Source organism: Felis catus, chromosome E3 (assembly GCF_018350175.1).
Source record: "Felis catus isolate Fca126 chromosome E3, F.catus_Fca126_mat1.0, whole genome shotgun sequence".
Classification (NCBI taxonomy): domain Eukaryota; kingdom Metazoa; phylum Chordata; class Mammalia; order Carnivora; family Felidae; genus Felis; species Felis catus.
The window spans coordinates 39,936,220-39,950,519 of NC_058383.1; the positions used below are offsets into that span (position 1 = coordinate 39,936,220).

At 58.3% G+C, this 14,300-nt stretch overlaps 2 protein-coding genes across 4 annotated transcripts in view; both read left to right on the forward strand.

The window, feature by feature from the left end:
• Positions 1-4,162: 4,162 nt before the first annotated feature.
• PTX4 (pentraxin 4) lies at positions 4,163-7,802 on the forward strand. The gene is made up of 3 exons (XM_003999042.5): positions 4,163-4,912; positions 5,476-6,145; positions 7,151-7,802. Exons 1-3 carry the CDS (start codon positions 4,661-4,663, stop codon positions 7,789-7,791), a joined length of 1,563 nt encoding a protein of 520 aa, XP_003999091.3. The 5' UTR covers positions 4,163-4,660; the 3' UTR covers positions 7,792-7,802.
• Positions 7,803-7,919: 117 nt separating this feature from the next.
• The window catches only part of CLCN7 (chloride voltage-gated channel 7), a 29,332-nt gene continuing 22,951 nt past the window's right edge, over positions 7,920-14,300 (forward strand). For 2 of the 3 annotated variants that reach the window (XM_023247015.2, XM_023247016.2), the window contains exon 1: positions 12,174-12,399. In XM_023247015.2, coding sequence (XP_023102783.1) covers positions 12,247-12,399 — 153 coding nt within the window. In that variant the 5' untranslated portion in view covers positions 12,174-12,246. Of the gene's footprint in view, positions 8,751-11,796; positions 12,400-14,300 lie in introns of those variants that run through there. The other variant, XR_006590926.1, reaches the window with a different exon arrangement.

Consider the following 14,300-nt stretch of genomic DNA (forward strand, 5'->3'; position numbering starts at 1 on the left):
AATGAAGAAAATAAAGTGCCCGCTCACAAGTCAGGGGCACAAGCTGGGGCGCCTGGGTGGCTCCGTCGGTTGAGCGTCGACTTGGGCTCAGGGCATGATCTCCCGGTCCGTGAGTTCGAGCCCCGCGTCCGGCTTGCTGCTGTCAGCCTGTCAATGCAAAGCCCGCTTTTGGATCCTCTGTCCTCCTCTCTCTGCCCCCACCCTGAGCGCGCTCTCTCTTTCTCTCCCTCAAAAATAAATAAACGTTTTTTTTTTTTTAAGTTAAAAACAAATCAGGAGCACAGCGAGATACAGGAGCGATAATGTCCGTCGGCAAAGAGAGATAAGAAAGTTCAAGCAGGCTGAGGAGTCTCCTGTTGGAAGGTTCGCCCTGGGTGCAGGCAGGAGAACGGCCGGTAGGGGGCAGCGGCGGTCGCAGGGTCGCAGGTGCGAGGCTCGTGCTGCGCAGGTATGGGCCTGGCGGTGAGGACGGCTGGCCTGAGATGCTTCTGCAGGAGCGAAGCCGATGGAGTGGGTGTGGGCTGTGACAGGTGCGAGGAGTCCAGGACGATGTCTTCCTGGGACTCGGGGAATTCCTCCCAGACCGCTTCTGGATGAGAGCCTCACTCTCGGGTTCCTACAGCAACTTCATTCAACTTCCATCCCCGTGTTTTCCCCAAGCCTATGAGACCCATAGGTGCACAGAAGATAAACTTAAGCCTATACGTATTTGAAAAATGCCTTTGGGCCAGTTCACATTGGAGCGAGATGAAATTTTTTTTTAATTTTTTAACATTTATCTCTGAGAGAGAGAGAGAGAGAGAGAGAGTGAGTGGGGGAAGGACAGGGAGAGAGGGAGACACAGAATCCGAAGCAGGCTGCAGGCTCCGAGCCGTCAGCACAAAGCCAGATGCGGGGCTCAAAGCCACAAACCACCAGATCATGACCTGAGCCGAAGTCGGACGCTTCGCCGACGGAGCCACCCAGGCGCCCCATGAGCGAGATGAACAATTTTAAATGAAACTGACTTGGGGGCGCCTGGGTGGCTCCATGGGTGAAGCGTCCGACCTCGGCTCAGATCATGATCTCACGGTTGGTGACATGGGGCTCTCTGCTGTCAGTGCTTGAGACCCTCGGTCTCCCTCTCTCTCTGCCCCTTCCCCACTCAAACTTTCTCTCAAAAATAAATAAACACTGAAAATAATTTTTACTCAGAAATGCTAAAGTGTGCTCGTGTACTTTTGGCAGCCAGCATTCAGTTCTCAGAGGAATGTCTCAGTCTTTCCCACATGACCAGGTGTTTCCTCTGCGGACACTTTTAGCATCTTCTCCGTCGTCCGTGGGGTCCTGACCCTGGAGGAGAGACCTGGCCCCCTCTGGCGTGTGGCCTTGGGGATGGTGGGTGCTTTTGGCTGTGACACCTTCCTGGATTATCTTCCCCACTTCCTTGAGTCTCACTCTCTACACTCGTGTTTTATCGGGTTGACCTCAAAGGCTGGTTTTTTTCCCTTTTCTTCCCCATCTCTTCATCTTTTTTGCCCTACTTTCTGGGCAATCACTCAAACCTTGTCTTTCAGCTTTGCGGATTTACTTATTTATTTGGAAAATCCTCGTTTTCATTTTCAAGAGCAACTTCTTCCTCTTGATTATTCCTTTTCTCCTAAGATCCTTTTTTTTTTTTTTTTTTTTTTTTTTTTTTTTTTTTTTTTGGCCTTGCAGACACAAAGCTTTTCTTCCCTCTCCGGGGGTAGTGATTAAGATGTTTTTGAGCTTTTCCTTGGCTCTTGGCATTGTTCCGCCCGGGGAGATTTCTGTCAGCAGGTCCCAGTGTCCAGTGACCCTTAGCTGAGCCGTCACATGAAACATGAGACAGTGAAGGGCGGGAAGCTCTGTATGTGGACGAGGGGAATTTGTTTTGATAGATGGGGGAAGGGAGGTGCTTTTTGTTGGTAAGTGCAAGTTCCCCCAGGCCCGAGGAAGCTCCCGCCCTTGAGTCGCTGGATTCTACTCCTGAGACCAACATTGCCCTGTGTGTTAATTAACTAGAGTGAAATAAAAACAAAAAAATCTAAGAGAATTTTTTTAAAATAGCTCCCACCCTCCTCCTACCTACCTGGGGGCAGGTGCCTGGCTTTGGTTGCTGCTTTCTGGAAGCTAGCGGAACCTCAGAGACCCACAAGCCAATATGTAGACATTTATTTCAATTACTCGCTTTCAGCATTAGCCTTAAAATAAGTGAACTTTGTGTATAATTTCCACTAAAATTATTTTTTTTATTTTTTTAACGTTTTATTTATTTTTGAGACAAGGAGAGACAGAGCATGAACAGGGGAGGGTCAGAGAGAGGGAGACACAGAATCGGAAACAGGCTCCAGGCTCTGAGCTGTCAGCACAGAGCCCGACGCGGGGCTCGAACTCACGGACCGCGAGATCGTGACCTGAGCCGAAGTCGGCCGCTTAACAGACTGAGCCACCCAGGCGCCCCTAAAATTATTTTTTTTAACTGACGATGAAGGAGATTGAAAGTCACCTGACGCAGTGCACCTGCACGCACTTGCACGTCCACACATGCTTGCACACTGCAGACTTGCACACCTACACGTGCTTACATGCCTGCACACAGCTGCATATCCAGTCTTTCCCCGGGCAATGCTGTCCCATCACAATAGGTTGTGAGCCCCACATGTAACGTTAAGTTTTCTGTTAGCTGTACTAAAACAGTAAAAAGGTCAGGTGAAGATCATTTTAATTTTAACATGCGTGTTACGTACACAATACAAATATATATATACGTACGTCTTAAAGTAGGCTCCACACTCAACACGGGGCTTGAACTCATCACCCTGAGACCAAGAGTCACGTGTTCTACTGACTGAGCCAGCCAAGTGCCCCAAGAACATATTTTGTTTAACCCAGTCGATCCAGAATATTACCATTTCAATGTCACATGTAACGTACGATGCTTAGTGAGATCTTTCACATTCTTTTCTCGTATGAAGTCCTGTAATCCAGTGTGGGTTTCATTACACCCGTGGTGCAGTGCAATTCCGACCAGTCACATGGCAGGAAAGGGGGGGGGTGGCTCCGGGGTCAGACGGCTCGGCTCCAGAGAGCCACCTGACCACATCCCGCGGCAGAGCTGACGTGCAGAGGAGTCGCCAGCTGCAGGAGGTCAAGCAGGCACTGGGGACCCGGCAGCTCTGTGTCCAGATTCACGCGAGTCTCTTCACTGAAGCCTGTGCCGTGTCCCAGCCTCCCCACCATCCCTGGACACCCCTAGCCTCTCAAACCTCCGTGTCACAAGCCGCATGGTGGTTCCCAAAAAGTAGATCCAAGTTCATGAATGCAAGCTTATTCAGAGAAAGAGTCTTGGTGGATGTAATTAAGTTACAGACCTCAAGATCGTAATGGATTATGCAAGTGGGCCCGAATCCAGGGAGCAGTGTAACTTACAAGAGACAGAAGGGCAGAGACACGGGGGAGAAGGCCGTGGGAAGACAGAGGAAGAGAGTGGGGTGACATGGCCACTAGGAGAGCCAGGGGCTGGACCAGGCAGGAGGGTCCTCCCCTGAAGCCTTGGGGAGGAAGGAGAAGGGCCCTGGGACGCTGGTCTCCAGAACTACAAGAGAATAAACTTCCGTTGTTTTAAGCTCCCCTGTGGCGGTCACTGGTTACACTAGCACAGCCATCGGCCTAAATAAATGGGGCAGGTGGGGACCTCATCCCAGGGCCAGCTGTAGGGACCGAGACGCAGGGAAGAAGCAGGATAAAAGCACGGTCAGTTCAACACGCGGCTGTGCTCAGACATGCAAGGCTCCTCTGCCCCCCAGGTGCCCCTTCGATGGCAGCAAAATGACAAAGGTGAAGGAGCCCAGGGCCAGGGGAACACAAGGGACAGAGACAGCAGCAGGAGCAAGGATCCAACGTGGCCTGGGAGAGTGATAGGTGGAGGGTGGAGCACGGGGAGCCCCAGAGGGCCGGAAGTGCGGCAGCGTCCTGGGCAGCAGCCTATGGCCAGTAACCAGTGGAGGTCCAAGGTCAAGGTCCTCAAGGCTCCAGGGGGAGGACCCTTCCTGCCTCGTCCGGCCCCTGGCTCTCCTGGTGGCCACGTCACCCCAGTCTCTGCCTCCGTCTTCCCATGGCCTCCCCGCCGTGTATTCGCCTCTTCTGTCTCTTCTAAGGACACCCTAATTCAGCATGGTCTCATCGCCAGACCCTTAATGACACCCGCAAGGGTCTTTTTTCCATACAGATTCCCATTCACAGGCACAAGGCAATTCACAGAGTTAGGACTCAGACCTACCCTTTCGGGGACCACCATGCAGCCCACCACACAACCTACACCCCAAAATAAGTTAAGACGTCTCCCAACCCCGTCCTCTGCCTTATCCAGAGGAGAGAGATGGGCCTCATGGGACTAGCACGCTGGGCCCCACCGCAGACCTGGCCCCGGGGGCTCCCTGGCCCTGGCTGGGCCCTGTCCTGTTTCCGCTTCCCTTTGGTGGGAACACGAGTCCGTGCGTCCCTGCTAAAGCCATCACCTCCGTCTGCCTCTGAGCCAGCCAGGCTAGGGCTCTCACCCAGAAGAATTATTTTCCGGAGAAACTGTTTGCCTCTGTTTTTAAGCTCGTGTCCTTGGGACACGTGACCATCTCCCCAGAGCTCTCCGGCTGGCGGACAGATGCTTTGCACGAAGGTGGTGGAGGGAGGAAGCTCGCTCCCGTGGCACTCGAGCAGGGCTGTGGGTGGTGAAGGAGCACACAGCAGACGACCTCGTCCTGTGCGCGTCCTCGGGATGGGTGGCCCGCGGACGACCCTGTCTGTCTTCCTTATTTTTGTGTCTGGGTATCTGCACGGGGTTCTGTCTCAGGAAGCCGGCCCTGCAGCGCAAAGAAAACCATTTTTCGAGAGGCTCCGCAGGCTAGAAGAGCAGGTAAGGGTGCCCAGTTACGCGGGGCAGTTGATGGTGTCACAGAAACAGAGTTGGAAGTTGTCGGCGCTCTGGGGACCCAAACGTGGAGTCCTCGGTTCTTCCGTTCAGCCGATGCTATTGTCGCCTGTGGTTGGAAAGCAGCACAGAAGGCTTCTTAGGCTCTGTTATGAAGATAAGCCAAGTGACCATGGGACTGGGTGGGCGTCGGGCTGGGAGGGGGCACGGGGAGCTCTGGGGAGTGCAGCTGGAGGGGCACAGGGTCACGGGGGAGCAGGACCCTGAGGGTCACAGGGCTGGGGGACGTGGGGCGGAGGGGGCATGGGAGCCCGAAGCCCTCGCCCCACCTAGTGCAGCCCGGGGCCCTTGGGTTGGTCACCCACGTCTCTGAGCTCGGCCGCCCCGGGGCCGCGGTAATCGGCCCACCCCTCGGCAGCGGCCTGGGGATCACATCAGTGCGGAGCACGGCCAGGGCTTGGTAGGCGCCCAGACGCATGAGTGGGAAGTCATGTGCCGCGTCCTCCCCGGCCCTCGGCCCTTGTGATGGCTGTGTGTCCTCTCTCTAGTTTCGGAGGCTCCAAGAGGTGACCCTCACACACCTGCGGGGCCTTGCCAGCAACTACAACCTGTCCTACGACATTGACACTCGGTTCCAGAGCCTGGCCCTGGAGACCCAGGCCGTGGCCTTGGCCGTGAACCGGTCACAGGCCGCCGTGCAGGGTGACCTGAGCCGCCTCAAGACCTGGATGCAGAAGTCACAGCGCAGGAGCCGGAAGCTGGACTCCAGGCTGCTGGCCTTGGACTCCGCCCTGAGTGACAGGGACAGGCAGCTGGCCCAGGCGGGGAAGGAGCGGGAGGCACAGGGGGATGGCCTCGCCAGCCTGGGCCTGGCTCTGCGGGCCCTGCAGGACACGGTGGCCGGCCTCACGCACCTGGTGCAGAGCCAGGGCGCCAGGCTGGCTGCTCTCGAGGGACGGCTGCAGGTGGCCGGTCCTGGCGCCGTGGCCCCGGGGCCGACTCCGGCCCTGCCCCCGCCCCTGCCCCCTCCGCTGCCCCTGCCCCAGCTGGGGCTGCCAAGCCCAGGCTCCCCGAAGCTGCAGAGGGGCGGGCAGGCGCTCAGAGCTCCGCCTGAGCCCGGGGACCCACCTCAGGACTTCACCGGCCGTCTCCAGGGGACGCGGGAGCCACCAGGTCCAGGCAGCCGGCGGACCCGGCCACCCGAGAGACCAGGAGAGAGTAAGTACCATGGCCCGCCCTTCCCCCGCTGGTGCCTCCTTGGGCCTCCGGTCCCCTCTGAACAGCCTTCTCCCCAGAGCTGTGCGGAGAGGACACTGGCCTCACAGTCGCACCTGCTGGCGGGAAGGAGGGGGCCGTGCAGGGGATGGTCTGTCTGCGGATCCCCCGCAGCCTGGCCGTTAGGGACAGATGGGCACACAGGACTGGGGCGCCACCCGGGGTAAACGCCCCTTCATTCTTGAGTCCAGTGGGCCAGCGAGTTAGAGATGTAGGTCCGCAGCCTGCCAATCGGGACCTCGGAGCAGGTACAGCCGCCCCGGGCCCACCCCCCCCCACCATGGACCCTTGGTTAGGCAGACCTGAAGGGCAATGACCCCAAAGATGTTCAGGTCCTGATCCCTGGGCCCTGTGGATGCGTCACCTCACACAGCAAGGGGAACTTCCGTCTGCGATGACGCATCCTGAGATGGGAGGGGATCCGGGATTATCCCTTCTAGGGGAGGCAGGAAGGTCAGGATCAGAGAAGGAGGTGTGACCCCAGGGGCAAAGTTTAGACGGATGTACGGGAGGGGCCGTGAGCCACGGAGTGGGGGCATCGCTAGACTGGAAGGGCAGCAAAGGAACCACGGCTGCCCACGCTGTGAGTTGAGTCCAGGGGAGAGACCCGCGTCTGGCTTTTGACCTCCAACCTACAGACCCGGAAGACACTGAATTTGTGTGGTTTTGAGCCTCTAAGTTGTGGGGCTCCCTTACAGCAGCCCCGGGGGGCTCAGTTCTGCCCAGTTGTGTGACTGCCCCAGCTCCCGGTGTCCCCGGCTGCGAGACAGGCTGGTGGTTCGGCCGCAAGGACCAACAGGGCCGTGCACAGCCACCCTCGTAGTTACTGCTTGAGGCAGGTCGGCCACGGGGTCTGTGGCCTGTGCCCCACAGCAAGGGCAGTGCCCGCGGTCGTGGGTGCTTCTGCGGCCCCCTGGTGCCCGGGCTGACTCTCCCGTCTGTCCCCAGCCTGCAACGTGGGCCCCGTGCTCGTCTTCCCCAACGCCTCCACCCAGAACGTCGCCTTCCTGAGCCCCGGCTTCCCCGCAGGCCTGCGGGCCCTGTCTGTCTGCAGCTGGGTCCGCGTGGCCTCGGGCCACCTGGGCACCCTGCTCTCCTACGCCACCGAGGAGAATGACAACAAGCTCGTGCTGCACGGCAGGGACTCCCTGGTCCCTGGCTCTGTCCACTTCGTGATCGGAGACCCGGCCTTCAGGGAGCTGCCCCTGCAGCCACTGCTGGACGGCCAGTGGCACCACGTGTGTGTCATCTGGACGTCCACGCTGGGCAGGTACTGGCTCCACGTAGACCGCAGGCTAGTGGCCACCGGCTCCCGCTTCAGGGAGGGCTACGAGATCCCTCCAGGGGGGTCCCTTGTGCTGGGCCAGGAGCAAGACAGCGTGGGGGGTGGGTTTGACAGCTCCGAGGCCTTCGTGGGGAGCGTGGCGGGCCTGGCCATATGGGACCGGGCGCTGGTCCCCGGGGAGGTGGCAAGCCTCGCCACAGGGAGGGGGCTCCCTCCGGGCGCTATCCTCACGCTGGACGACGCCCACCGGGTGGGCGGATTCGTGCAGAGGGTGAACTGCAGCTGCCTGGCGCTCTGTCCCTGAGGCTTTGTTCTCGGGCTGGACGGGGACAGCCTGAGCAACACCAGCCACCTGTCCCCCGGCCCCAGCACCCCCCCCCCCGTAGAGGGCCCCCTCCCAGACTGGGGAGGGGACAGGGCAGCGTGGAGGGAGGGGGGGCAGGCCACCGGGCAGAGCGGGGCTGTGGGAGGATGGCAGGCAGGGACAGAATGGGCTGTGACACCATGCCAGCTGGGCCCCACCTGCCAGCAGGGAGCGCAGGACTCCAGTGGAGACTCTCTGGGCTGGGGCTGCCGATGGAGAACCCCATTTTCCTGGAAACAGTGTGGGTGCATTTGGACTACCGTGGGCCTCTCTAAGGCGGCTTATGGAAGAGTCCTTCTGGGCTGTCCTTGCTCCTGTTTCCCTCGTGGAGAGGACCAGGGATCCATTTCCTGCCCCAGGGCTCCACTGCCCTATGCCGGGTGCCCTGGGGGTTCCCTTAAGGTGCTGTGGTGGCTGGAGAGGCTGCCAGAGCCGTCGGGACGGGGGACCCACAAAGGGAGCAGGCTATTCAGGAACGAACGGCAGCCTCGCCGGACCCTCACCGGAGCGCGTGTCACCAAGTTCACCCGTGTCACGGGCGCAGTTCAAAGATGATCAGCGAGTTTACCGAGCTGGGCAACCGCCACTGCGTTCCACTTTGAGGGGGTTTCCACGGCCCCTCACCCGCAAACCATGCCTGTTGGTGGTCGCTCCTGCCGCCCCAGCCGCCGCGACCACAGAGCGACTCCCCGTCTCGGCCGACCTGCCTGGACGTCGGACATCTCTCGTGATGGAATCCCACTCCGTGTCTGCCTCTGCCGCTGAGCCCCCCGGCCTCGCCCACAAGGCAGCACGTCAGGCACCCGTCCTCTGCTGTGCCCGCCCCCACCAGCTGATGGGCACTGGGGTTGTGTCCAGGCTTCGGCTTCAGCGAATAAAGCTGCTCCGGGAATTGTCACGTGAGTCCCTGTGCAGACACGCACTCCCGTTCCCTCGAGTGGGCACCCGGGAGGAGGTTTTCGGGGCCACATGGTGGGGCGGTGTTTACTGTGTTGACATCGTAGGGTGATGGACATTAACCCCTCCGGGAGTGGAGATGCCCAAACCGAGGAGGAGCCAAACCCAGGCTCACAGAATCAGGAAGGAGTCAGTGTAGACAGAACAGGCCAGTCGCCCCCTCCCCCCCACCCTGCCCCACGTGGGAGAGGTGTGGAATCACTGAGTTTGGAAACGGGCTGGGTTCTCAGCACTCCCCCTGTTGAGTTTTATTTATTTTTTAAAGATTTTATTTAAAAAAATTTTTCATTTACGTTTATTTATTAGTGAGAGACAGAGCGTGGGTGGGGGAGGGGCAGAGAGAGAAGGAGACACAGAATCCGAAGCAGCTCCAGGCTCTGAGCTGTCAGCACAGAGCCCGACACGGGGCTCGAACTCATGAAGCGTGACATCATAACCTGAGCCGAAGTCAGACGCTCAACTGACTGAGCCACCCAGGCGCCCCTAAAGATTTTATTTTTAAGTAATGTCCACACCCAACATGGGGCTCAAACTCACAACCCTGAGGTCAAGAGTTGCACACTCTACCGACTGAGCCACCCAGGCATCCTGAGAACTGCCCCACTTTAAAAGTGAGAAGGGGCTCCTGGTGGCTCAGCAGTTAAGCATCCAACTTCGGCTCAGGTTGTGATCCGTTCGTGAGTTCGAGCCCGGCATCGGGCTCTGAGCGGGAGCCTGCTTCGGATTGTGTCTCCCTCTCTCTCTCTCTGCCCCTCCCCCACTCTCACTCTGTCTCTGTCTCTCTTTCTCAAAAATGAATAAATATTAACGAAATTTAAATAAAAAGGAGAAAGCAAACTGGAGAGGCCCCCAAGCCCGCACCAGCCCAGCCTCAAGGGACCCTGGTTTCAGCCCTGCAGCTGCCCCGTGGGACAGGTGACTCCCTCGCTCTCTGCAGAGCTGTGGCCCCAGCAATCTGGGGCCCTCCGCTCAGACTCAGCCAGGCACCTCCCCCTACACCACCTGTCCATGAGTCAAGGTCTGAGGAGGGGTTCTGGAACTGAACCCCCCCCCCCACCGGGTGGCCACGTGAATGCCCCCTGAATCACTGGGCTCTGCTTCCTCTGGAACTTCCCCAGGGCACCACACCTTCAGGGAGAGCTGCGCCTTCTCTTCCTTCCCAGGCGCCTCGGGCTCCTTCTAGAGCTCTCGCTCAGTCCCACTGTGCTGTTAAGGAAGGAGAGAGAACATCTTTCTTTAGGGAAGACTGGTAATCTGAGCAGTACTTCTTCAGAGACAGCTGGGCCCCCCGCGTAAAAAGGCCACTCAGGGTGTTACTTGAGTGCCCCCCCCCACTTTGGGTGCTTATAACACCCCGGGGCCCAGGTAGCTCACAGCAGCACCCCTATGAGTCCATAAACCCTAAACCACAGGGATTTGGCAAAGACAACATCGCCATGGGCTCTCACATCCACATTCAGGAAACTTCATGGGAGAGGGGATCCCAAGAGGGCACAGCGGCCTGGGGAAGGGCTTGCAGTCAGAGCTGACCTAGTGGCAGGGGCGGTGGGGGGTTCTGGTAAGTGAGTATTTGAGACAAGGGAAGCCATCCAGGATTTGGAGCAAGGCAGTCTGAATGGGGCCATCCCCATGGGGCCAGTGACAAAGTCCCCTGTGCATTTTGAAGCATGATCTGTCGAATCCCAGCTATGACCTGAGTCTGCCGTGTTTCTGGGTAAAGAGGACAAGACGACCCAGGTGTCCTCCTTATGTTGCGGAGGCCAGGGCCTGATAGGAAGCTGGGGCTGGTTTCTCTCTTCCCCACCTGGCCATCTATCCTCTACAAGGGCCACTGGTCCCGCAGCAGCACAAGTCCAGGCCCTTCATCTGATAGTGTTGGCCTTTAGGACCAGCCTGGCCCTGCTTGGCGACATGGATGCCCCCCACCTCAAGCAGGATCCCTTCATCCCCCATCGGTTCTCACCTCCCTATCACTCAGCTCAGCACTTCTGCTGGCCTGGACCCCATCATCCACTCCACTCGGTCAAATGCACCCAGCCCAACCCTGCCTGCTCCTCTGGGCCGGTGTGTGCCAGCCTCCGTGCGCTGGGCCACAAACTGGGGGCCACCATGCCGCTCTTGTCCACCACCAGAAAGGGCAAAGCCCTAAGACGCTAATGACAAAACACCTCTTTCGAAAGAATGTTATTCTTAGAATTTCCAGAAGAGCATTGCACAGTCACCGTGGGGAAAATTTAAAACCCAGTTGGGGATTTCTTTCCTGTTAGTTTGGTTTTAGTTTTGATTTTGAGTTATTCGGGGGAGGGGCTCTGTTACCTTCTCAGCCTCAGAGCCTCTAACACACTTTTTAAAGTTGTTTGTTTGTTTTTTTAATGTGTATTTATTTTTGAGAGAGAGAGCGCGAGCAGGGAAGGGGCAGAGAGGGAGGGAGACCCAGAATCCTAAGCAGGCTCCAGGCTCCGAGCACGGAACCGATGTGGGGCTCGAACTCACGAACCATGAGATCATAACCTGAACCGACTTCAGTCGCTTAACTGACTGAGCCACCCAGGCGCCCCTCTAACACACTTGTTACATCTTTTTCTTTTGAAAAGTTTCAAACCTAAAATACAAAAGTGGTAAGAGGAATACATTGCACCATCATAAGTGCTTGGCCTAGACTGACCGAGTCAACATTCTGTCACATTTTGTCCTCCCTGTCGGTGGCCACCTGTCATTATGATGACCAGGCCATCCACCTGTATAGGTGGTGTGTCTCGAGAACAAGGACCTTCCCTGCGGTGGCTCCAAGACAATGCTCAGCCTTGAGCGCTGAACCAGACTATCCTACCACCCAGCGCAGGGGCCATCGGGAGCCTCAGTCTGCCCGGTGGGGTCAATCCCGTGTCACACAGGGCGGTCCCAGCCCTTTGTGGAACAGAGCTGCCCAGCAGTTTAGCAGATGTCCCCCAGTCTGCGTGTGCGTGATTCCCCACCGTGATTCTGCAGCAATGCCACAGGGGCCACGAGTCTCACGGGCGCCGGCGACCGCTCACTCCCCGGCAACCCGGCGGCCACGTGTCCACCCGTCCTTCCGCGCTACTGGTCGGCGGCCACCTGCCCTCCTCCCCTTTCCTCCGGTCTCGTCCGCGCGGACGCCGGCCCTCCCCTCCATTCCTGCCGTGACCCGTTCTCGGAAGCCGGACTCCGGTCGGTCACCCAAGCGCCCGAGCGGGCGGCGCCCCTCTCGTCGACCCCGGCTGCCGCGGAGCCCCCACCACCCAGGACGGCGCCGGGCGCGGGACTACAACTCCCAGAAGGCCCCGCGCGCGCGCCCCTGCGCGGCCGCCGTCGCGCATCACGTGGGGCTGGCCTCGCCGGTCACGTGGCCGCGGCGCGGGTCACGAGAACAAACACTCGGCCGCCGCGCTTCCCGGGCCGGTTCGGCCGCTGCTGGCCATGGCCAACGTGTCCAAGAAGGTGTCGTGGTCCGGCCGCGACCTGGACGACGACGAGGCGGCGCCCCTGCTGCGGAGGACGGCGCGGCCCGGGGCGCCAGCCGGCGAGGGCACGCCGCTGCTGAACGGGGCCGGGCCCGCGGCCGCCCGTCAGGTGAGTCCCTTCCGCCGGGAGAGCCCCGGGCCCGCTCCTCAGGCCCCCCGCCGCCGGGAGCCGGGAGCCGGGCGGGTGCGCCCCGGGCGGCCTTGGGCTACGCCTTCCCGGCCGCTCCGTCTCGCGGGTCAGCGGCTCTGGCGGGCGAGGGGTCGCCGGGTCGGCGGTGGCCCCGTGCCCAGCGGGTGCTGGCGGGCGCATCGGTGCTCTGACCATCCCCGTGCCGAAGAGGAGGCAGCTGAGGCTCGACTAGTTCCGGAACGTGCCCCGGGGCCGCTTTGGCAAATGGCAGCGCTGGCTGGAACCTGGGCCCTGGGTTCTGGAGTCTTGGGAGGGAAGCTCTGGGCCGGGTGACTAGTGGGGTTCGAGGGGCCGGCCCGGCTCCACGAGCTTCCGCTTGCACAGTGTTCTCTGGCGGTGGGGAGCTCTGCCGGCCCCCCTTTTCTGCAGGCACCAGTACGGGACGATCTTAGGAAGGACGAGTATTTCCACCCAGGTGCCCTTAGCAATTAATTGAAACTGGGGCGTCCACACAGACGCTGGGAGCGAGTCAGGGTGGTTGCGGGGTGGTCAGCACATCGAGATGCAGTGGAGGTGTTTAATGAATTGCGTGTGGTGTTGATTTTGAGTTCTTGGACTCTTTTTATCCATTGCTTGCTCTTACTGTTTTTGCGTTTATTTTTCAGTTTTTTCTTCTCCTGGTCTAGAATCTGTCCTTTAAACGTTTGGACAGTGTTTAAAGATGAGAGAGGACCCAAGCCTCAGGCTGTTTCTCTAGGGCTTATCTTTGTACTGCCCCCCCCCCCTTCCGCCAGAGGCATCGGACAGCCAAAGCCCACGTCTGCTCTTTGAGTGAAATCTTAACGTTGAAATGCTTTCTGTGTCTATATGAGAAGTGATCTGAAGTGGCTCATTTGGGGGGGGGGGCGCATAAGGGTGCTTTGTCATTTTCTTCTTGGAACGTTATTTTTTCCTCTTCTAAAAGAAAGTAACCCGAGGCCTACAAAATGGAAGCATAAAACTGGCTTTAATTAAAGAAATTGGAAACTTTGGGGTGGAATTTGGGTTTATCTCGAGAGTGAACGTGCTGGGGTTTCCCACTTCTCTCTCTTTTTTTTAGCGTTTCTATTTATTAGTGAGAGACAGAGAGAGAGAGAGAGAGCGCGCGAGCACGAGTGGGGGAGGGGCAGAGAGAGAGGGAGACACAGTATCCAAAGCAGGCTCCAGGCTCGGAGCTGTCAGCCCAGAGCCCGACGCGGGGCTAGAACCCAGGAACTGTGAGATCATGACCTGAGCCCAAGTCAAATGCTTAACTGACTGAGCCACCCAGGCGCCCTGGGGTTCCTCGTTTCTCTTTGCAAATAGACACAGGAGTTGGCTTTTACGGTTTTTGTTTTGTTTCATTTTCTTTTTTTAAGAGCTCTTTGAAATCTTTTCTTAAAAAAAAATTATTCCCTTAAAAAATGCAAAGCTCCTTGTTCATCTGTGTTAGGTAGTAACAGACTAGACTTTTTTTTTTAAACTTTTAACGTTTATTTATCTTTGAGACAGAGAGAGACAGAGCATGAACAGGGGAGGGGCAGAGAGAGAGGGAAACACAGAATCTGAAACAGGCTCCAGGCTCTGAGCCGTCAGCACAGAGCCCGACGCGGGGCTCGAACTCACGGACCGTGAGATCGTGACCTGAGCTGAAGTCGGACGCTTAACCGACCAAGCCACCCAGGCGCCCGCAGACTAGCCTTTCTTAAACAATTAAGAGAAAAGTTTATCCTGCACGTACTCAGTGCCCAGCTGTGTGCAGTGTGCCTGGGACACCGAAGTGCACAAAGCAGCTTCCTTCCGACCGGCTGCAGGCTGACGGAGACACAGGCCTCCTGCTCCGGGAAGACCGTGAGGGCCTC